The sequence below is a fragment of the Aythya ferina genome (assembly GCF_964211825.1).
Source record: "Aythya ferina genome assembly, chromosome: 1".
Classification (NCBI taxonomy): Eukaryota; Metazoa; Chordata; class Aves; order Anseriformes; family Anatidae; genus Aythya; species Aythya ferina.
In genome coordinates this window covers 181,188,394-181,212,684 of record NC_140296.1, presented here as the reverse complement: position 1 = coordinate 181,212,684, position 24,291 = coordinate 181,188,394, and the positions used below count along the sequence as shown (strand labels likewise).

The following is a 24,291-nucleotide window of genomic DNA, read 5'->3' as shown; positions in this document are numbered from 1 at the left end:
TATATCCTCAAGTGCAGCACTCTTAGAAGAACATTTGCTGATTTTGATCAAGGGAAGTCATCAGTCTCTTTCTCCTGGTCATGGTGCCAAAGGAATTGGAAACAAACCTGAAAGTGAGGTGTCCCTATTAGACAAGGAGACCAGCAAGGCTCCTTGGGGTTACTTGTGTTATATGTGGTAGTTACATGAGGCTGTAGAATAAACAGGTCCCAGGTTTGGCTTGTCATGGATTTGTTTCTTCTAGAGAAGGGTTCATTTAGATTTGGTCTGTAGCTAGGCAGGTGGGTTCTCGCTGAGGGGGAAAAGAGTTGAGGCAGGGCTTTGAGGAACATCTCATGGAGGAAGGTGTATGCTCTTGGGGGGCACAGACATGCAGATAGCCTATAGGGTAGTGGGCTTAACATGACGGCCTGAACCTTCCTCTGAAGGGGTTAAAGCAGGCTTTGACTTAGGTACTGGTCTGGAAAGGCAAAAGGCAGCCCCAAACCAGGATGAGCTCCAGGGCTGGCGCAGAGATGCTTTCTTTAACCTGGCCTCAAAGCACTAGGCCTGCACGAAGGTCCACCTCACACAGGCTCTGAAGCCACTCAGGCTCGAAAACATGTCTGTAAACAAGGGCTGGTGACAGCCATGCGTGTCCCCCCTCCACCGGGGAGGCGGCGGGAGAGGTGCTCGTTCCTGTCAGCCCCCCCTGAAAGACTTCAGCTGGATCCAACCGGCCAGGTGAGCCAAGCCCACCACACCGGCTCCTCTCTTTCTTTCCCCCCTCCACCATCTCTCTCCTCTCTCCTCCTCCCAAGGCAGGGAAGGGAAGGGAACGGAAGGGAAGGAAGGAGGCGAGCGGTGCCTGCGCGGGGCCCGGCGCCGCGCCGCGCCAGGGGCACTCCCCTCAGCCACCATCGCGGGCGGGCAGCCCGCCGCGGGGTCCCGCTCCCCCCTCCTCCGCCCGATGGCGGGGGGCGGAGGGGAGGAGGGGAAAGCGGAGCTGCCGCGGGCCCGGCTCCGGGATTCGCTCGCCCGGGGCGGCTCGGAGCGGCGGCGGAGGGGTTAAGCTCCCCGCTGCCGGTGGGCTCGGTGCCGGCGGGGAGGGGGTTAAAGCGCCTTGGCGGCGGCGGCGGCGGCTGCCACAAGGCTCCGCGCCGCGCTCCGCGCCGGAGCCGTTCCAGCGGGAAGATGGCGACGGAGGGAGCGGGCGGCGAGCCGGGCTCCGGCGCCCGGGACGACTCGGCGGCTGCGGCGGCGGTAACGGGCTCGGCTGGGCCGCGGGGGGTCGGAGCCGGCTCGGCCGGCCGCGGGGGTGCTGCGGGGATGGGACGAAGCGGAGCTCCGAGACCTGCCTCCCCCGCGCCGTCCCTCCGCCCTCCTTCTCCCCCCCGGGGCGGGACGGGGCTCGGCTGCGGCTCCCCGAGCCCCGTCCCGCCCCGGGGGGGAGAAGGAGGGAGAGGCGCTGGGGGTCCCCCCGTCCTCCTTTCCGCACCCGGGGGGCTGCCCGCATTGTTCCTTCCCCGCTGCCTGAGAGCGGGGCTGGGCAGGGCAGGGCTGGGGGGGTGCCCCCGGGGTCCCCCCGCTGCCTTCCCGCAGCTCCCCGGGCGGGCTCAGGCGGTGACAGCGCCCGGGGCCGGGAGAAACATCGATCCTACAGCCCTCCCCGGGCTGCCGAGCCCGCAGGAGCCTTTTTTTGTCCTTCCCTTCCCTTCTAGCCACCCCCCCCGCACCCCCACAGCCCCCCAAGGCAGCCGGGCAGAGCCCCCCGGGGGTGCGGGGCGCCCCGGGGCCAGCCGCTGGCGGGGCTTGGGGGCCGCCCCCTCCGCTCCTTTCATCGCAGGGCTGAGCCCCGCGCGGTGCCTCCGGCTCCCTGGGGCTCCTCGCCCCCCTGCGGGACCCCCCTTGGTTGGTGGGGGGGCTGCCGGGGGGCTCAGCTCCTGCAGAGCCCGAGGAGAGCCCCCGGCAGCTCCCAGCCCTGCAACCAAGCGCCGGGTCGGGGGCAACGCAACCGAGGAGCTGCGAGGTTTCGGCTGGGTCTGTGCTGAAAGCAACGGCCCCAGAAGGGAGGATGGCGCTAGTTTTGGGGGAATTGGGGGTGCTACTACTGTGTGTGTGCGTGCAAACCTCTATATACCTCTATATACCTCTATATACCTCTATATACCTCTATATACCTCTATATACCTCTATATACCTCTATATACCTCTATATACCTCTATATACCTCTATATACCTCTATATACCTCTATATACCTCTATATACCTCTATATACCTCTATATACCTCTATATACCTCTATATACCTCTATATACCTCTATATACCTCTATATAGATACATATTCTTTTCTTCCAAGTAGGCGCAAATCCCTATCTGAAGCCATGTTCCGGCTCTCCAGTTAATTTTCCTTGCACGTTTTAACTCCTGCGCTGTCACAGACATTGAGTTTTACTTAAAAAAAAAAAAATAATAATAAAAAGGTAAACCTTATGAAGTGAATCACACCACTGTCTTTTAAAGCAGTGACATGGCTGTGATATAAAAGAATACTGAGGTGATGATTCATAAAAGCAAAATATTAAATACTTTCAAGTCCTAGTTCTGAGTAAAAATTATACTAAATTGTTTAGTGTTTCATGTTCTTACTACCTTCAGTTTCGGCTTAAAGAATTCAAAAAAGTACCTTAATCAAGTGCTGCTTTAATATTGTCCTGTTAGGCAATGGAGTACAAGCTGCTCATGCAATTTGATGTTCTCATTGTCATGAAGGAGTGACAGCTCTACACTGCGCGCTTTTTCCCCTCACTATTATAAATGTTAAATTGTCGATTTCATTTTATTGTTGGTATTGGAAAGTAAAAAGAACACTTATGGGCAATGAAAAGATTTCTAAAAAATATTTATATGGTACTCCAATGTTCCTTTTGAAGGGTTACTGTGAGTAGCTTATTTTATGTCTTCGAATTCAAGATATAAAATTATGAATTGAATCATCTTGCTTACATTTAGGATGGCAATAAACATCTAGGTGGCTGTCTTGTAAGTCATGCTAAACTCAAGTTATAGTGAAATACTGTTTTCTGTACAGTTTTAGATTTAATTCTCAGAATCCTGATTGCACAAATGGTGCAATGGAAAACTGTAGGAACAGCATTGTAATGGTAATGCACTAATGTGCAATTTTTATGGTATAATCAGGAAATGGACACCACAGGACAATACAGTAGGGTATCTTCATGCTGTAACTCTTGTATCTTGGTACAATATCAGGTACATCAGTACATCATCAGTAACATCATTGGGGGGGAAAGAAAGACTTAGTTTTTACTGTTTTTAGAAGCACCGTAGAAAAGGACAGAATGTGGCACCCAGGTTTCTTCTTTTTTTTTTTTTTTTTTTCCCCAACCCACCCAAGAGAAAGTGATAGAAAAGCCTAGGCTGTTCTATAGTGTTACATTTAAAAGCAAAGCTGAGAATCTTGTCCTTCCAAGTTCCCTTGGATGGAGTACAGCTCTTGGTAAGCCCACCAAGTGGGCTTTCCCTCTCGCAAAATATTGGTATTTTTATTGCGGTAAGGATGACAAAAATGGAATGGAAGTGGTTTGGTCCTTTTTCATACCTGTACAGCTTGATTGTCTGAGCCAGTGAAATTGTGGTGGTGCAATTAGGGATAAAATTCAGGAGAAAATATGCATGTGTTTTAAAACATCTTTGAATAACTTCCATCTGCATAATATCTACCACTAATAATTTTATAATAGCAAGAAACAATTCAATTTGACCGTCTGTTTTTGAAACATTGAACACCAGCCTGCTGTGTGTGGAGGGCTGTCTTGTCACACATTGTTTCAGTGTAGGTTTAACAAACAGCATGAAAATCCTCTTATAAATCAGAGATTTTGTTAAAGTTATTCAGTAAAATCTCTGGTGTTGATTTTACTTGACTAGTGATCAAAAGCACAAATGGTATTTTTCTCTAGAAGGCAGTAGTGTCTGCTGGCTGCAAGGCTGTACGTATGGAGCATATTGGTGGAACGATGCCTTGACTTCTCTAAAATGAGTAGGGACCTTTCTGCTGCCTTCATCAGTCAAAAGTTCATTGGGAATGATGTTTACATACTTGAAAAGATCACTCGGGGTCAGTCTGGGTTGCTGTGGATCAAGTAACAGCATAAGAAGTTACACTACAGAAAAAAAATTGTCAATATTAAGTGGATTAAAAATTGATGACTAAACGAAATAAATGGAGAGAAGTTCCATGATGCTTTATGGTGACATGTTGGGAGGATTTTATACTTAGCTTGGCGTATTCAATATCTATCGATCTGCAGGAATGTTTGTAGTAGAATTGCCATTGTGGGCAGTGTAGTGACATGCTAAACGATGGTTTGATCAGGTCGGCTCTACTGGCTGATGTAGATAAGTTGGAAAGAATCTTGGTTGAAAAATACTGCGTGTAGCAGAAAATGAGACCATAACCCTTGAAAAGCAAAGACTGGGTCTCTTAGTAGGGACTGCACCCTGGAAAATTATTGCTTCCAAAAGGATTTTTGATTGACTACCATGATCCTCATCAGAATACAGTGCAGTGGCAATGTTCAGAGAAGTTATTTTCCTCTGGTCAGATGCACAGTGCTGTTGGGGTGTTCCAACAGGTAGGTGAGATGCAGACACTGCACAATCTGTTTCAGTTCTGCTACTGCTCTGCTTCTCCCCTGTAACGAGTGGCTGGTAACGATCCACCCATCGTGCAGTGGTAAAGTTCAAGCCTTGCTCCACAACCTCTCTTCTGCCCTGCCTCCCGCTAGCCCAGCCTACATCCTGCCTTTTCTGTGCTGCTCAGCTCCACGGCTGGCAGCACGGCCTCTCTTCCCTTGCTGCCAAGGGTCTGGGGGAATGGAAAAAGAAAGCCAGTGAATGTTGTCCACTTTGTAAATGCTCCTTTCTTTTCCAACCATGGTCCTGTCACTCTGTCCCGTGCTAAAGGAGAAGTGCAGAGGGACAGTGCTGTGAGCCGGGTAGTGGTGTGGAGGGGCAGATCTGTGGGATTCAATACATCCTGCTCTTTTCCCAGCTGCTTGGATGTTTGTGCAAGTGTAGGGAAGAGAGGCGTTGCTTTGGTCTCAGAGGTGGTATAGCAAGACAGGATGAGATGGAAATGAAGAAGCAGAGAAAGTAAAGAAAGAGCTCAGTTTCGGAAGACAACAGCTGGAGGTCTGCCCCTGCACCCACTCGTCCCCAGAAAGGGAGCAGTAGATTTGCAAGACCGGTGTCATCCTTGAATATGTAAACAGGAAGGAGTCAAGTAGGCTTAGGGAAGAGGCGCTGCCTGTGGGGTGTGGGAATTCAAGGTTTCCTGGGCATTGGGATTTGGTTCCAACGTAGCACAAGGAAAGGTGTGAAATTCTGAAAGATTTAAAAATAGCTCTAAAGATAACTTGATCCAGGTACGGGTTCACATTCTTCAAATCATACTATTTGCCTTAGAAATGGCCTTCAAGTAAGTGACTTTCTGAACAGGAATTTCCTGTTAAATTTAGTAGCAGTTTAAGCATGGTCATCGAAGGACAGGTATAAGCCTAGATTCAACAAAAAATACTTTGGCATCTCTGATTTCAGTGCAAGTTAGGTATCTAAGTACCTTTGTGGCTGTTTGTAGATTGCAAACATGTTTTAACAGCTATGAGAATATCTGGGTATGTGTAAAGGTCAGTGTATTACTCATTTTGGAGGGGCTGTGGGCTGTGTGTTTTTTTTCTGTTGTTTGTTTTGTTTGTTTCTAAAATACAGTTCTCAGTTCTGAGGTATATTTATGGTTAATGCTGGAGCTGTTAAAAGTTTTGCAGTTAGCCCAAGCCAAAAAAAATCCACAGCAGCTAAACAAAACCTCCCCCATGCCTTTTAGAGAAAGCCTTTGAAAAAAAACAGAAAGCAAGGGAGCTGTGCTTGGAGAAGAGAGGAGCAGTGTAAGCTGGTAACGTTGTGTGCTGAACAGTCCAATAAGTCAATGAACTAATGGATGGGCATAATTAACTGCATTTAAAGTACCCTCAAGGTCCCTGAGGTGATGTTAAAGTTGGGCGATATTCTTTTCAGGAAGAAACTTGGTCTGAGTTTAGGATTATTGCTTTTCCTTGAAAGATATTTCTCTGCCTTCATATTATTATTTTTGTTGTTGTTGTTGCCAAGATCATTCCTCTAGGTCTCATCTTCTTAAGTTCATTTTGGATGGGGTGGGAAGCGGACGTGTATTCTTGCATCAGATAATTTCTGGAGAAGCACGGCGTCACTCTTCTTCTGGTTTCAGCCTGAAGAACAGGCCTTCCACAGCCAAATCAATAAACCGTGCTTTCTCTTAAGTATCTGTGAATGTTATATGGATTTTGTAACTACTTCTTTCGCATTTTCTGTTTGCAGAGTTTTCTTTGCTACAAGAAGGTTAGGATTCATTTGAGCACATCCCCGTGTTTGCATTGAGCTAGGTCTTGAAACTTCCGTTTATAGTTGGTGGAAAGACTTAAGTGGTTACAAGGAATGATCTGTTTTGAAAACATATTTGTGAAATTTCTCTGGCTTTAAGTGAAGTGGCTTGACAGAGGACTCTTGGAGGTATTGGTGGGATTCAAGGCACTTAAATTTAAATGTTTACATGTATGCACAGTGTTAATTATCCTATTACAGCGAGTGGAAATCCGACCGATACTGCCAGTGGAGCCTTGAACAAATAGTTCTGGTGGCTGGTAAGCTGAACAGCTTTCTTGGCTGTTTTGACTGGGCTGATCAGTTTTCTCTTGGCAATAACGGGAAATTCATCACCTCACTCACATACTGACACCTGCCTTTTGGTGTCTCAATCCTGTCTTGAGGGCTCCCTTTAGTGATCCACATGCATGCTCTGGGTATCCCAGCTGACCTTCTAGCAGCCCAAACAGTGTGGGTGATTCTCCTAAGTTCTGTATCATATCTACCTGCCCCCCTCCAGAAAATCTCTTTAATCCCCAAGATACCTAAAATTGCACCAGACACTTGCATGTAAGCAACAAAGTAGAATCAGTTGAAACGTGCTTATACTTGGTCAGGTGAGTTCTACCTGGTGGACATTAGGGTTGGTGGCAAATTTGTCGTCAAATGTGTGAATCAGGGTTGTGTTTCCCTGGTACGTGTATTTCCTGGGTCTGACAGCTTTGAGGCCATCATGATATTAAAAGTTTGCTTTGTACGACCTAATAAGTAATAGCAAATCCTTTTTATTTTTAGAAGCTCATCTTGGAAGTCTGCTTTGTGAATCCTCAGGAGGATTCTTGTGTGTATTTAATAGAACACCACATAAAATATGTAACAAATGTGGATATGTACCTTTTCCCTCCCTTCTGAAAGGACTCCCGATGTGTTTTCCTATACGCCATTTTTTCTTTTTGTCTTTTTAACTTCTCTTCTCCTCCTGTCTTTCCACCTCAGCCCGTAATCATGCTTCACAGTTTTCTTTCCCAAGTCCTGGGCTGTTACCCAGCTCCATCTCTAAAAAGGCCACCCAGCTGCTTTCTGAGCAGGAAGGAGATTGTTTTCTCTGGTCATCCGTGATTAATCCACAGCTACTGTGCTTTTTACCCTGGTTCTGCTTAGGGACAGTACAAAGCTGTGGCTTTCCTGCTGCCCCTATTCACACTTGTGCTGAAGGCACAAGGAACGATGCCTTTAGCTCCTGAAATTGCCAGCAGCATCAGCAGGGCTAGGTCAGTAAAACCAAGCTATTGGTACTGCCCATCCCTCACAAGACATGTTGTTGTTTCTGGGGCACGGTGGGGATAAATCTGACGCTAAAGACTTTTTTTAATCTCTGGTTTAAATAGCTCTGTATGTGGGAAGGAGTCCCTTCTGTTCCCATGTCTCTTGGTGCTCTTCCCATTCCATCCCTTCCTGAGTTTTCCTCTCTGGTTCAATCCCTGTGTCCTAACTCAGCCTTCTCTTGTTTGGAAGTTGTGCTTTTGTCATCTTGGCTCATGGTAGAGCTTCGTTTATCTTTAGATGGTGCAGGTTAGGGTTTTGCCTATACTCTTTTGTGATGAGGACACGGGTATTTGAGTTTTAGCTAATTAGCAGTTTTCTCTGTTGTCAGTGTGCTTGCTGCCAGGCAACACAAACCCCTTACAAAGTTGGTCTGAAAAAATAACACCAAGCTTTAGAGACATAGAGAACTGAAAAGGACACAGTGTTTTTCAGATATTTTAACCTTATAAATCAAATAAACCAGACATTTTAAAATCTGGAAGAAGGAAAGAAAAAAAAAAAAAGGCTATGTTCTGGTTGTGTATGCCAAATTTCACCCTGGGGCACCATATTCATGTATCTCTGTTGTAAAACAAATATAGTGGATGGCTTGGTTATATAGTTGTTAAATTGTTGGTTAAATTGTTACAGCTTGGCACTCTACCAGAGGTATTGTAGCTAAACCCCAGATGACACATAAGCCATGAGCTACTAATGGAGTCTTTCTTTTCTGGAGATGTAAGTGTTACTGCTCCGCTGGAAGATGTTAGGAAGATTACTTTCCTAGGCCTAAACAACAGTTTTCTCTGTAATACAAGCCAAAAATGCTCCATCTGGATGAGAACTTCACGCAAACCTGCCATGACTGACATCTTGGTCCCCAGAAGATGGCAGGAAAGTGTTTAAGAGGAAGATTAGTTTTATTTCATCATATGCCAAAACTACGTTTAATAAATCAGAAAGCATCAAAGAGAAGTAGCTGATGGCAGACTCACAGCAAAGGTGGCAGTTCTTCCCGCAAGGTATGCAATGAGCTGCAGGAAGGCTGTGGGTTCTTAAATTACATAGAGATTCAGAAAGCAGAGGGGCAGATTCATAAAGTCTATGTCCTTCAAGGGACTGCTATGTGCAAAATAATTTATGGCTCAGAAGGTGAAAACTGCTGGAGGCTGGAAGAGTATTTCTGGGAAGTATCATTATGTGCTTGTCCTGCTCTGGTGCTGATTTCAAGTCATCCACTATTGGCTGCTTCTGGAGACAGGGCACCAGGCTACGTGGGCTTTTAGTCTGGTGTGCTAGAACTGTTCATGTATGAAGTAGCTTTGCTAGTTCATGTTTTTCAAGTCAAGTTTTCAAAACAAATATACCAACTACATACACAGCTCAATTTATATATATACATATATATATGTTTTTCTTTTAAAATTCCTTGTGTCTATTTCCATCTAACTTTAAATTACTGGAGAGCACGTTTGATTGGGGCAGCCCTGGATAGATTGAGGGACGAGAGGCTGGAGAGCACCCCCATGGAAAGGGATCTGGAGGTTCTGGCTGCCAGCAGGCTGAGCGTGAGCCAGCAGTGTGCCCCCGCAGCCAGGAGAGCCAAACGTACCCTGGGGTGCATCAGGCCCAGCACTGCCAGCTGGGCGAGGGAAGGGATTGTCCTGCTCTGCTCTGCGCTGGGCGGCCTCACCTCCAGCACTGTGTGCAGTTCTGGGCACCTCAATATAAGAAGGACATAAAACCAGTAGAGATTGTCCAAAGGAGGGCTACAAAGATGGTGAAGGGCCTAGAGGGGAAGACATATGAGGAGCAGCTGAGGTCCCTGGGTTTGCTCAGCCCCGAGCAGAGCAGGCTGAGGGGAGGCCTCATGGCGGCCTGCAGCTCCCTCACGAGGGGAGCGGAGGGGCAGGCGCTGAGCTCTGCTCTCTGGGGACAGCGACAGGACCCGAGGGAACAGCATGGAGCTGGGACAGGGGAGGGTCAGGCTGGGGGTTAGGGAAAGGTTCTGCACCCAGAGGGTGGTTGGGCACTGGGACAGGCTGCCCAGTGCAGTGGGCACAGCACCGAGCTGCTGGAGTTGAAGAAGTGTTTGTACAGTGCTCGTAGACATAGCGTCTCATTTTTGGGTGGTCCTGCGAGGAGCTGGGAGTTGGACTCGATGATCATTGTGGATTCCTTCCAACTCAGGATATTCTATGGTTCTACAATTTTATGAATTGCTCATTGTTGCTGTCTTTTCATATGCTCTAGTTTGTGGTATGTACTTGAGTCAGATTTACTTTAATTGCTTGATCAGATGGTTAGTTAAAAAAGCTCATCTTGCACCACATATGTTGAATTATGCCTCTGGTTTGTAAAGAATGTAAAGGTCTTTTTGTTTATGTCTCGTGGAAGACTGTAGGAACGAAATGTTTCACCTGTGATGTACAGTTGGTCTTCTGACAAAGGGCTGCCCTGGGCTTTACCTCCCGACAAGCTGAATTTACTGACTCAGAGAAAAGAGGAGGGTCACACTTCTTGCACTGTGCTTTTGCGGATGCCCCTCTTAACTTTGGCGGTGCCTATCAGAAGTCTTGGGTGCCTTTTATTTTTTATTTTTCGTCAAAGGAGGCAGGTATATTTTTGAAGGCGAAACCACCGAATGGAGACTTAAGGTTTTTTTACATTGCTTTCTGTGTGGTTTGGAAAAAGTACTTGATGTCTCTGCATCAGCTTTCCATCTGAAAAATGGAGACAGTTTTTCATGTATTAAAGGAAATTTATATGAATGGATCCATTGTTGTCCTTCAGCCTTTAGATATTATGAAGGAGTTCATACAAGGAGGAGGGTGTATAAGTGGGTCTTGCTATCTGGCAATTAAATTCAGTGGTTAGAAGTGCTGAGAGTGAAATCTGCTGCAGCCTGTGAGGCAAAATCTAAAATTTCATGAGGAGCTGCATGCTTTCGGTAACTGCACTTCATGCACATCCATTGATTGCTGAGCCATGTGGAGCACTGTGAGAGGCTGCTGCAGCATATGTTGGGAAAAAGCCTTCAGAGAAAGAAACTGGTTGTTTTTCTTAAACATGGGCATGAAGGATCTTTTGTATCAGCAGAATAGCTGAGCCAGGCAGCAAAATTGGAGGATAATTGTTGGTGGAGGATAATTGTTGGTCATTTTTGTTGGTCAGTCTAGAAATATCGGTTGGACTGGATGGTCCTGTCCCAGAAACAGTTACATTTGGTAGAAATCATTGGTGTTCTTTTGATCCATGTGGTTCGAGTAGATGAAGAAGCTCAGCCCAGTGTGCATCGAATATGAACAGCTAATGTTCTGGCACACAGTTCTCACTAGCCATTTGTGCACCTGCATTTTAACTGCAAAGTAAAAAGGGAACCCAGAGTAAATATAATATAGTTAGAGCTTTGGGGTGCTTTTGATCCATCCCTCTGACCAGAGGGAAGGACAACTGTTTGCTCTCCTCTTGCCTTGAGAAAGAGGAAATGGCACCTTAATTTTTATTGTATTTTCCTGAGAGGAAGAGTAGCTCCTGGGTACCTGAACTCTTACACTTGACTTCTTCCTCCAGGGAGAGCAGACTCTATACCCAGGTAGGCAGTTAGCTAATTTGGCAGCTCATTACATTAGACTGAAGATAGATGAGTGTCCTCATCTCAGGGCTTCACTAGAAGGCACATCTGTGTCATAGCAAGGACTCTAGTATTTCTATTGTGGTGAACAGCGTATGGGAGATCACAATGGCAGCTGAATCTGGCACATGGACTAGGTGCTGTTTTTTCTCCCTTAAAATGATCTCCTAATTTCACTGTTTCCTTCTGTTAGCATTGTGGAGTTTGGTGAACAAAACCAATTCGTATTCCTCTTACCCCCTACCTTTGTGATTTGTATCAATAGCATCCCTACACACAACCTCGGAGAGAAGATTTCCACCCTTGTGGTCTTTCCTCATACAGCAGTTACTCCTTCTCTCTTAATCCTTTTAGCTGTCCAGTTCCTTTGCTGTGGGTGAGAACTTCATGCCGCAAAGGACCCCCTCTACCCGCCTGTCTGTTGACAAGACCCTAGCAGTATGAGGCAGGAACTTCATTTTGCAGGAGCCATGCTGACTTTCCAAGCAGACAGTGTTTATGCATGTGCTCAGTGATCTTATAAACTCATTCTACTGCCTTTTCAGAAGTGGACTTATGTGAAGCTTGATAACTGCAGAGTGAGGAGGTAATTATTGCTATGAACTGTTTTTTGTCAGTGCCTCTTAAACCTGAACTATATCCTCCAGTCAAAAAAACGGGACTGCGAATTAAGTGTACAGATAAGATTTCACATCTTTTCTCAAGCTGTGCTTCGAAACTTCACATTTAGTCCTGTAATTTGCCATCTATTGCATCTATTGCCTTCGTTCTTGATGTGTTATTTCAGGTCTGCTGAAACGTTTCTGTCACTGTAAGGCTGTATATAGGAACAAAGTTATTTTTTTTTTTTTTTATCATTTCACCCTTATCAATTATGAGACTTTCAAGGGTCAGTTTCTTGCAACAGTATAGGATATGAAGCAATGTCATGCTGGTGGGCTTTTAAGTTCTTCACCTTAAATGAAAAGAAACAGACTATTTATTTTGACGTTGTGTGCTACAAAGAAAGCCATCTCAACTTTGACAGTCATGGATATTTGAGTAACCCATAATTAGGATGCTGATATGTCTTCATTTCATATCTACAGTAACCATTGCAAACATTTAATTAGTGTGTTCATTAGTGTTTTGTTTCTTACAGAAAAGAGAGTTTGATGTGGATAACTTGAGCAAGCCAGAATTGCGGATGCTTTTGAGTATAATGGAAGGAGAACTAGAAGCACGAGACCTTGTAATTGAAGCTTTGCGGGTAAGTTACAGGGTTGTTGTGGTTTTTATATATATATATATATATATATTACATTCTCTTTTGCCAATTCTTTTGTACTGAGCATAGAATGTTATTAGTGGAAGAATAAATTATGATTTTTAAGCTTTAGGTTGACTAAATCTCAGTAATCACAAAACATGTTCTTGTTTAATTGTTGTCATTCAGTAATTCTGTGTAATTTTGGTGTAAAATACCAATAATGTTTCAGGGAAAGAAGTGCAAAAATGTGAAAATGACTTCCTCTTTAAATTCTTTTATGCTGCAGAATCTGTTATTTGTGAAATGAAGGAATGACTTCAAAGGAGAATTCAGTCCATTCTTCATTTGTTCTGATATTCTATATATTTGTACATTCAATCATTCTGTGAGACAGGAGGAGCAACAAAGTTGGATGGTTATATCCAATTAAGAAAAAGCTTTTTTTTTTTTAACAACAAAAAAAAAAGGAAACTACAGGATATGTATTCTAGCAGCACTCCCAGGTGCTTGATTAGTTTTTGTTTTTTTTTTTTTTTTTTCTGTGCTAGGCACATGTGAAGGTTGGTTTCTGCTTCGAGAGGTTGCAGTCTGAAAGTCAACTTAGAAAGCTGACTGGAAATGTACAAACAAAACTGTATTTTAATAATAATATGATACATTTTTATGACGGTAACAAATTTAAATTTTATTCTGTTACCAATCAATTTAAACAGAGCTGCCAAACAGTGCAGGTTTAGGGGGAAAACAGTCTTACATGGATTGAAAATATTTATAGCTTCACAGTTGGATAGAGGCAAATTATGCCCTTTAAGGTCTCTTAAAGCAAAAACTGAATGCAATAAAATATATTAATACTAAATATTAGTAGTATATGCAATGATAATCAGGTAATGTGGGAACATTTTCCATTTGTAATGTCACAGTAACAATTGCAAATGCATTTTTATTCAATTTTAATTTGTTTTTTGGTGGCTTCACATCGTGATGCAAATGGAACTTTAAAGTAGCTGTCACTGATGCACCTGCATTAATAACTAAAGACTTTATAAGTATAAAACTCTATTATAAGATATAATTTTCATTTTGTAGTGACAATAAGGTGCTGGAAGCAATATGATTCTGGGGGATTACTGCACTTTGAATTCATTTGGTGTTGGGCCTTCATGTGTGCGCATACATTGAAATGTATTGCCTTTTCATCAAGCTGCTTTACAATTTCACATCTCAGTTGTCCAGACAAGAACCTTTTCTTTTCTGTGACTGCCAGTTAAGATTTTGTAAAAGGGGGAACGTGTACACCTCCATTCAGAATCTGTATTCTGTTTTTTTTTTACTATTTTTTATACTATTTTTATTATTTTTTATACTATTTTTTTTTCTTTGGTTGGTTGGTTTTGGCTGTAGGAATGCAAATATTCAGACAGTTTTCTTTACTATATGTTCATGGCCAACCTACTATACTGCACACCAAATAATGGATGCATTGAGATTCAATGAAAAAAAAAATAAATTAATGAGAGTAAATGCTAAAAATGTGGAGCGCAGTCTCAGGAGAGAAAGAGTCTACATTGGATTCCCATGTACCTGCTAAAATAGGCAGTATATTAGTCTGTACATAGTAGTTTTTGATAACTAATACAGATCGATATAAAAATTGCTCCGTTATACATATGGTATAGAAATGTTGAAAAATGGTGATGTTTTTTTTCATTTATTCTCCTGCATCTCAATTTCTACTTCCCGTGTGTCGTAGTAAAATCCTCTAAACGAAATCCATATGGAACTCAATCTTCCAGGCAATGTGCCTGGTTAGCTGTACCAGTACTGGGAAACTTGGAAGTTGTACCTGCTGAAGATCTGTAGCCTGATATCTTGGAATATGATACTTTGGGGTCTCCTGGTTTCTTGAGAATCAGTTACCACAAGTCAGCAATACTAGCGGATACAGTCTTTTAGGAACCTTTAAAAAAAAAAAAAAAAAAAAAAAAAAAAGCTGCTAGATAGACAGATATTGTTCCTTTTTTTTTTTTCTTTTCATATTTTTAAAAAAGAATAACAAGATAATTCCATTGGAATTGTGTTGAATTTAGTACCGACATTGATTCATTTTGACAAATGGACATACATTGTGTATCTTTAAAGCCATAAGGAAAGGCAAATGACTTTTTTTCCATAATTTCAGAAGCTGCTAAAGCTCTATTTTAAAATGAGTAAAGTTTGGGATGGGTATTGTTTTTGTATGTGTGTTTTGTTGTTTGTTTTCTTTTTGATTTTATTCTACTAGTAATGCAAGGCTTTTGTTTGAAAGCCTAATTTCTTGCATAGGTTGGAACTGGTTAATTTCAAGCCATATACTAAATAGTGTAAATCGGCTTTTACTCTTAAGTGATTCTCCTGTCAGATTTTAGTTTCTGTGATGTATACATTTATTAAGCTATTTCATATGTTATTGAGCTTTTTGTAAGACCAAAGAACTGGGTCTCTTAATCTCCTCTTAGAAAGTAACTTCATCTTTGTGCTTGTTGTATCAGATTTTTTCTCTATAATCACTAAAATTTAAATACATCATTCTTAAATGTACATGCCATTACCCATACTCATTTTGCAGCGTTTCACTGAGCATTTGTAAAATTTGTGCAATCAATAGTGTTTATACATCTATTGGAAATGTCTCTCCTGGAAGATTCAGACACTGGAAAGAACTGGTCTTGACTGATCACAAAAGAACTGGGTAACACTGAATATAGTTCAAGACTGACTCGTGGTACTACTCATAACCTGCCTCCAGCATTAAGATGAATCCATTCTAACAGGACCTGTTTGAGGCATCTGTTAGTCTGTCCTTTCCGCATTGTATGTGTTCATACACCAACCTCTTGTTTCCTGCTTCGCTAATTTTGTGTGAAGCCATGTCATGTGCTTTACTGAAAATCTGAGACAGATCTAATGTACCTTCTCTGTCTACAAGGCCAAGTATGTTTAAAATAAATAAGTTTCAAAAAACACCTTCAACATCCATAGGTGGAATTTCTTGTCAAGATGACTCTTACAGGAGCACAGTGCCAAATGGTTTCTCATTTCATCACAGTCAACACCTTATCCACTGTATTCCCTGGTGGAATGGAACAGAGATTTCTTTCAGAGTTAAGGGGTAAGAACTAAGGAACAGAAAAAATCTTATTGGATAAGATATGGATTGGAATTTGTGCCTTGCTGTTTTTTCTAATTGACATGTTTATAGTTTATACATGTTAGGGAGCTATCGCTTAAACCACTTAAAAACTTGCTTTAAACGATTTTTTTTTTTTTTGGCTTATTTTGGAAATTTCCTTTTCATGATTGCAGTTGAATTCATATCATGTTGTGAAGAGTAATTTGCTTGTGTGGGTTCTGCTGGATTAAGCAGAAAACATTACTGACTTTGTTTTTTTGTGGACTGAGCCACAGTCATATATGGAGCAAACTCTACTGAATAGCTCATAGAAATCTAAAATAATAATCTTTTGAATGTGTTCTGTTTTCATAACTTCTGTTTTTTCTTGGTTTCTCTTGTTTAAACAAAAATAGCAATAAAATTATGCATGGATTGAGGAGTCAGTGAAAGAAATTAAACTCCAAAAGGATACCCTGTATCCATTAGTTCTGCTGTAATATTGCTTTCTGAAAGGGAGGAAGTGCCCTTGGATTTCAGGATTGTGCTGTCTTCAAATGCTTCTTCTTTGACTGTTCATTTACACATGTTCATTATATCAGAAAATAAATTCATATTTTATGAGCTTCAGTTTAATTTCCTATTGGTATTAGTAGGCATCAGAGAAGATGGCTACTTATTCCTCATTTAACACTTATGTTTAGGATGTTGCATAGACTTTTCTTTCCAGAAATTTTCAAAAAGGTCTAATCAGTGGAAAACAAAAATTAAAAGTGAGAAAGGGCAATAGTTTGGGATCATGGGAAGAAATCTTATTAAATTAACTACTCATCCCACTGGGAAGAAAAAAAAAAAAGGAAATTCAGTTAGTAAAGTTAATATTATTGATGTAATAGATTTTATTAAGGCACTTGAATTTGTGCCACATGATTAATTAGAGAGAACCAAACCCAAGGTGTCATATATAATAATTAACTCCTTTTATGGCATCTTTGTGTATAATGTCTTGTTTAATGTTGAGCTTCCATTGTGTTTTATATAAAGCTTTGATATTTTGAAGTCTGTTTTGAAATGAAAATCAAACTTCAAATCCAAACTGCATTCATAAGAAATAGGCAAATGACATCCGTATATGTCTGCTTTTACAATACATTGTTTGGTTGTCTTCCATAATATGCAGATACATAATGACACATAGTATTCCTATTTCAAAAAAAAAAAAAAAAAAAAAAAAAAAGGGGTGTTGTTTCAGTTGGTGAAGCAGGAAGCATTATCTAACTGGGTCAATATCTCCTATTATTGCTGTAATAAAGTAGATTGGTGTGTTGATATAAATAAAAGCTGTGGGATTTCTTTGTTTGTTGTTTTTGCCCTTAGCATATATAGTATAGTTGTGATAATAGCATAGTATGTTGTTATAGTATATTCTGATTTTTACAATACACAGGCCTTGGTATTTTGCTGAATCAATCACTATTTGAACCCTATTTCTTTTTTGGGGAGCTCTGGAAACTGGAAGTCAAAAATTCGGACTTGGAAAAAAAGTTATAGTTACTATAATCTAGCACAATTTAGGTTGCTGCAGAAGGTCAGTGCTGTGAGGAGCAGCATCCTTGGAATAACAGACCTTTGTGACACTCAGGTCAAATTTCCAGATTTATTCTCCAAGTGAACAGTTAATTTGCTGTGCAGGGCAACATCAGGATTCACCTCAAGGGAGGTGATCTTTCTATAAATCTTTCTAATTAGCTCTCTGGCTTTGTAATAACCCCTGATAGTTCTTTTCGTATCTGTAATTTCTTTATTTTAATAGGTCCATGGCGAGGATTGCACCCCGATTAAACATAAGATCAGATTAACTTTTAAATCATTAAAGTTATTTTGTCAATAAGAAATAATATAGCCTAATTGCCATTGTAAATGCGTATAGTTAAAAAAGGAGGAAAACTTGACTGTAGCTGCTTCCTCCGCCTTTGTCAATTATCCCAATGAATGGTCTGCTTTAACAAGGGGATAATAGGGATAATGTATTCCTAATGTGGAGGTGGTAAAGTGGCCACATACTCATGACATGGCACGGGCCACACACAGCTGTGACCTCAAATACAGCATTAATTTGTGTGGTTGGTTTTGTGATTGTGTTGTTTTTTATTTTTTTCCTCCAGCCATAATGTGGTTACTGCATATTCCTGCTTTCCAGAGGAGTTTTTTAACGTGCACTGACCTTCAAATGATGAAGTACTAATGTTAGCTGTCGAAAGGGACTTAGAAAGTTCAGATGCTCCTTTTGATGGTGACTCTTATGAAGTTAAATCAGAAGTAGTTTATTTTTCTTTAAAAATTTTAAAACCCATCATAGTTGAGATTTTTATTTAATGTTATTATTTTAATTGTTTTGTTTGGATATGTAAAATTCAGTAGGTAGTGTATGGTAAAATGAAAAATGTTTATCTCGCTTCTAAGGTGTGTGTTAATTAGTGTGACAAAAAATGCAAATACTAGGTACTCTGGGGGAAAAATCCCCAATGAAATTCAAAAAAAATTGACTATGAAGTCAACACCAACAACATATATATTTTTGTTTAATCAAAGGTGACTAAAGTATCAGTGACATTGCTTTGGGGCGGTGTCTTTTCTTCTGAACCGAATGAACAGGTGTTGTGTACGTGATGGCAGGACCAGGAGGGCAGCATGAGAATAGCAAGGCGAATTTGGTTGTAGGCGTTTCATCAGTATTATAAAGCCTTGCTGTGTTTTCTTCTTTTCTTTTGTGTTTAAAGTTCAGACAATACCAAAAAACCTTCGTGTATCATGTATAGTTTATGATGATGGTATACTAACAATGTTTGGGTTTGGTAGGTAACCTACACTGATAGTGGAAAAACTTGATACTTCTAAGTATGCTTAGTGTGGAGCCTTTCATGCATGGTTTTGCAATTCAGTAATGAATGAGCTATTTCTTGGAGGGGTGGGGGTTGCACCTCAGGTAAGTAATAAGCAAAAGCTTTGGAAAGGGAGCTGCAGAAACCTGCAAACTGTGTTTACATAATTTGATCTGTCTGCTTCCTGGTAAATTCTATCCAGTATAAGAACTTCCTTCACTGGGCCAAGGCAGACTTTTGACTACTACAGGTTGAGGTTTTAATCAAGAAAATTTGTTTTTAGCTACAGCTTTTGCATCCTTTTTATGTTAATTGCCTTCTGCGTGTTGTGATGGGGTGATACTGCTTTTTTGTCTATGCTCTGTAAATTAAATGTTAAAATAGAGTTGTCACTTGAATTTGGATAAAGTTTTAATCATAAACTACTGTGCAGAATCAAAAAGTCATGCTATAAGACAATACTTCTAGAGTGAACTTTGAGTTTAGAGGAGAAGGAAATCTGGGAGCTCTAAGAAAAGGGGGAGTGAAACCATATAGAGTTTGGTTGTTCACAAATAGGCTGAAAGGAAAGAAGAATTACACTTAATATTAAGTGTGATCTGCCAAAGGAAACTCTGCCACCTATAAATTTTGAAGAATCTTACTTGCAGCAATTATGATAAGTTGTTGTGAATTTAAAATTCAAAGGTGAACTTCCACATGAATCCCACTCTTCTCCTGTACCAAAGAATGGAGCTGGGAGTGCACAGGAGGCAGCTTCAGAGGTTTCTGGCAGCCAGCAAGACAGACTGTTTTGTAGCAGGTGTCTTTGAAAAATGGTGATTAGCTAGAAGGAGGAGCAGATGATTTTAAATTGTGTGTAACAGAAGGTTATTGTTGTAGACAGTATGATGGTAATCGTTGGCATTGGTGGCAAAAGTGAACTGTAGAGTAATTAGGTAATACCTTATTTGTATTGTCACTTTTGTGTGTTTGAATTTCTTTTCAAAAATTTAATTTTTACTGAATATTTAGGATGTAGTGATCTGTAGTTTGTGTCCTTACCCATCTGATCGTTACTCTTAATAAGCAAGCATAATTAAAATTTCAGTATTTCAAGATATTTCAAAGTGATTGTAAGAAAACTATGAAGTATGAATACATCTCAGGTTAATAGATGACCTGATTTTCAGTGCTTAGTTTTTGAATGGTTTCTTTGTCTGCTACTTATTTAAAGAGGCCAGAGAAAGTGCCCTCTTCCCATAGGGATAATCAAGGTGCTGGAGCACCTCTCCTACAAAGACAGACAGAGGGAGTTGGGGTTGTTCAGACTGGAGAAGAGAAGGCTCTGGGGAGACCTTACAGTGGCCTTCCAGTATGTAAAGGGGGCCTGCAGGAAAGCTGGGGAGGGACTCTGTGTCAGGGGGTGTAGTGATAGGACAAGCGGTAGTGGCTTTAAACTAAAAGAGAGAAGATTTAGATTAGATACAAGGAAGGAATTCTTTACTGTTGGGGTTGGATGGGGCTTTGGGCACCATGGTCTGGTGGGAGGTGTCCCCCATGGCAAGGGGGGTGGAACTGGGTGGTGTTTAAGGTTCCTTCCAACTCAAACCATTCTGGGCTTCTGTGAAACAATGTAGTGTGTTCTTTGTTCATCTATGTCCTGTTTTTCTAAAAAGTGTTATACACAACCTAGAAGGTGTTCAAACCTTTCAAATCATGGGTTATGTCTTGTATCTTTTGTAATTTACACTATTTGTAATTTATACTATTCAAGATAAACCTTTTATATAAATTGAAGTTTTGATACACTGCTTTATTGCTAAACATCTCAAGAAAGTAGTTATCTATTAAGTATTTACCTATTAAATAGTAGTTAATAGTGAAAAGTAGTAGTCTATTGAATATCAATGTAAGCCTCATTTTTTAAGAATTGCATGACTGGGTACAGTGCTAGAAAATAGCTTTTGTTTGTCTCATTTAAAGAAAATCATCAATACACCTTGAGACAGTGAATCCCAACACTGTAGTTCAGGAAATGTGTAAAATGTTAGAGATCTTATATTTTTACAAAATGTGTGTGTGTGTTTGTTTGTTTTTAAATCAAAGGACGGCCTTATACCTTATTCTTGATATTGCCAGAGTCTGTATTTCAATAGTTTGGAAATACTGTTTCTGGTATTGGTGGGTTGGCTTTAAATATTAATATCCTATATAAAAGATGAGATGTTAAAAAATAAAAATTTGGTTGCCTATCAAAGTATTTGTTTTTCTTATATTCGGTGTTTTTTTTTTTTTTGTAGCACTGGCTCTCTAAGTGTGGATAGCTAAGAGTAAATGCTTTTCTTTTCATCATGAAAGATATCAAGTGGATTTTTCCTTCAAGTGTCAGCCTTATTTTTGGCACTTCATTACAAATGGAGCGGAGTCTTGCCTTTTCCAATAGATGTTGGGGATGCAATAGCAAAAATTAATGGATTCATTAACTTTGATCTGAGGGATCCTGGTTTGTTTGGTTTTTGACATCTACAAAGGCCTCTTCTAGAAGCCACTGACAAAATAAATTTTTAGTAGTGTTACGTTACTTCTTCAGTTATTTGCTCTTAGCCAAAGGGAGATAGTAAGCACTGAACAAAGAAAAACAGTTGTTAAATGATACAAAAACACTACTTTCAGTGCGTTGTTTACTAACCTTAAACCTCACTACTCAGGTAGACACCCTTATTCCAAGCTCTCCTAAAATTAGAGACTAGTAGTATGAAACTAGTATAAAATTGTTGGAAACTGTCTTTTTCCAGCAGTGACTGTTAAACTGATAATGTTCTCTTTCTGTTTTTGACATAAGATCTGAATAACTTTATTGTTGCCAGGCATGTAACTACTGATTTAGCTGAACGTATTCTGCTAGTTGCTTATCTGGGTAATTGCTTTACCGTTCCTACTTGATTTGCCCTATTCCCATTTGCCATTTGTGTGCATGTGTCATCCAACTGACTCTAGCCAGTAGATATGCACACAGATTTTGTAAAATAATAATAAAAATATCTATCATTGTGTTGAAGTAACTGTTGGTTTCTGTGATCTTTATAAATAATACAGCTGAGACTTCATTGTTACAGTGACTTATTTAACTGTGTTTTCTCTGGCTGCCATCATTACTCTCATTGCTGACAATGAGAAATGTAACGGGGACAGCCTATCTGTATTGTTATATTAACTGTAATTTTCCATTTTTAGTTACGGAGACATACACAGGATGTTTCCTCTATGCCAATAAACGGTGCAGTTAATTTTGTTGATGGCAATACTGAAGTGCAACTGATATATAATGCTGCTTTCCTTTCTGTGTGCTTCTCTCATGTGTGCAATTTATTTTAGTGCTTCTTTCTGTTACTGTTGCTGAAGAAAAAATTATAGCGTTTGTTCTGGGATCTTTCAAATTAAATTCTGATACTTGTTTATAAAAGTATTTCCATTACTGTGAATACGGTAAGAGATTTCAGTGGGGTGACTTTCAAATATGCAGAAATACTCACAAAACATCAACTACTTCTGTTACGTTTGGGTCTGTGTGTCCCTGTGCTTTTTTCCCTTTCGCTCTGTTTTGATGCTGTTCTGCCTGGTGGGCAGGTCTTTCCACCTGCAGTTCTCCCAGAGAGACATCTGTCTTAGCAGCTCTGGCAGAGTGCTGAAAATGCTTAGCTCTAGGTCTGTTATAAAGGCCAGCATTCCATTTGTTTAAATAAATGGAAAAATCGAGAAAACAGAGCAACAGTGATTATAGAGTTCTCTATGAAATAGCAGAGTAAAATTTTAGCTAGGTTCTGTGGAAATATAAGCTGTTACATGACTAATTTAAAATTGATAATTTAAGTATCTATGAAGAGAGTACTAGCTAGGAAGGTGCCTTAAATTTTTAATAAAGGGTGTCAAATCCAGAATGCAGATAAGGATTCTGTTTCCTTTAAAATGTTACATTCAAGAAATCAAATGTATTTAGTTAGATGTATTCATTCATTTAAACTCTTCTCCAGGGATAGTGGCAAAAATAAAATTGTCCTTGGATGTAATACACATTACTCTCCAAAATTTTTTCTCCAAAATGGATACCGGAAATCATTTCAAAACTTTGAAGTCTTATACTTTACCTCAAGTAAATCCATACTGTTAAGCAGTGTAAACACGCAGTTTGCTGCCCTTTTAAATTATTTAGTCTTGTAATCAAGTAATTGTCATGCAGTAATATAGGATGATATTTTTACCAATTGCTATGCAGTAACATGAGTTACATTTTAAATGAGATTTTGATAATCTGAAAATATGAAAATCTAAATAGGAAAAGAAACGGACTGATTTAGTTACAGCTTTTTGTTATATGTATGCTTTGTCTGTTGCTGTGCTGAGGAAACTTCTACCTGCTAAGTATGGAGGTTGAAGTCCTCTTTTCTTTGGTAGAGGAGAAATCAGAGTTCCTTCTATAATTCAGAAAAATGACTGTCAGATTTCCAGACAAAGCATTCTGAACTGATTTGCACCAATCTGAACTACAAATTTGAATGTGCAAAGTGTAGATGACGTGGCTGTGTAAAGTAATCAGAAAGTTTAATTCCATTCCGTCCATTGAGACTGAATATCAGGATGAAAATGTGTATTATTTTCACAAATAATAAATGTCTGGGTGGTTAGATAATCAGAGCATAGAACAGTGATACTTCCTTACAAAATATTGGCCTATAACTTTCAAATGTATAAGTATCAGACAACAAAGCTGTCATAAAATAGGCCTAATATCATGTTTATAGAGAACATCTGGGTGATTATTCTCAATTAAAAACACATGTTGTTCCATGATCTGAGCTTTGTCTTTTTCTGCATGTAGAAACTCAGTACGAGGCCTGAGTTTCACCTTCTACATTTGTGTTTAAATACATACATACATACATACATATATATATATATATATGTAATGTTGACTGTCTTGGTTTATTTTTTTTGTTTTGTTTTGTTTTCTTTTAGTACTGATGTGTTAGTAACTGATCTTAGCTTTGTAATAGGGTCTGTACATTTTTATATCCTTTTCTTCTTCCAGCCTCAAAACAGGGAATTTTCATTACTCTAAGGGGGGAAACTAGTAAAGAAGAATTGGAAACATATGTCTGTCTGTTCTGTGTGTGCCTCTTTCTTTCATGGATGTTTTTGTCAGGTAACAGGGAGAAATGGAAGTAGACTTAGCAATACTGGGGTAATAGGGAATTGTTGATACCGGGATATTCTCTTCTTACGAAATCAGACCCCAAAGGAGATTCAGGCTTGATCATTACCTTGACTGTAAGCTGCTTCTTCAGTGCTTTCTGTTAGAGTGTAAGTCAGGTTTAAGTGTTAATTAAGCATCTGTCTTCCTGTACTTTCAAGTCCTGAGACTTGATTAAGAGTGACATTACTGCTAGGCATGTTGTACTTTTGTTAAGTCTGCTTTTAGGTGGAGAAGAATGAATTGTACAGCTTTATGCAAACCACTTTAATATTTGCATACTTGGCATGAAATGGAGAAAGTTTAGTTTGCCACTGTTCTCATCAGCTGCTAGTGAAGATCTGACCTTTTGTGCCTTAAAATGATGATCTTAGTGCATCTTCTTGAATGGAG

General features: G+C 40.4%; 1 protein-coding gene across 4 annotated transcripts in view; it reads left to right on the top strand.

Moving 5' to 3' along the window:
- Window positions 1–616: 616 nt before the first annotated feature.
- CTTNBP2 (cortactin binding protein 2) overlaps window positions 617–24,291 on the top strand; it is a 92,266-nt gene continuing 68,591 nt past the window's right edge. For 2 of the 4 annotated variants that reach the window (XM_084506380.1, XM_084506383.1), the window contains exons 1-2: window positions 617–723; window positions 12,528–12,635. In XM_084506380.1, the coding sequence (XP_084362506.1) occupies window positions 631–723; window positions 12,528–12,635 (201 nt within the window). In that variant the 5' untranslated portion in view covers window positions 617–630. Of the gene's footprint in view, window positions 724–888; window positions 1,243–11,948; window positions 11,973–12,527; window positions 12,636–24,291 lie in introns of those variants that run through there. The other 2 variants (XM_084506381.1, XM_084506382.1) reach the window with 2 other exon arrangements.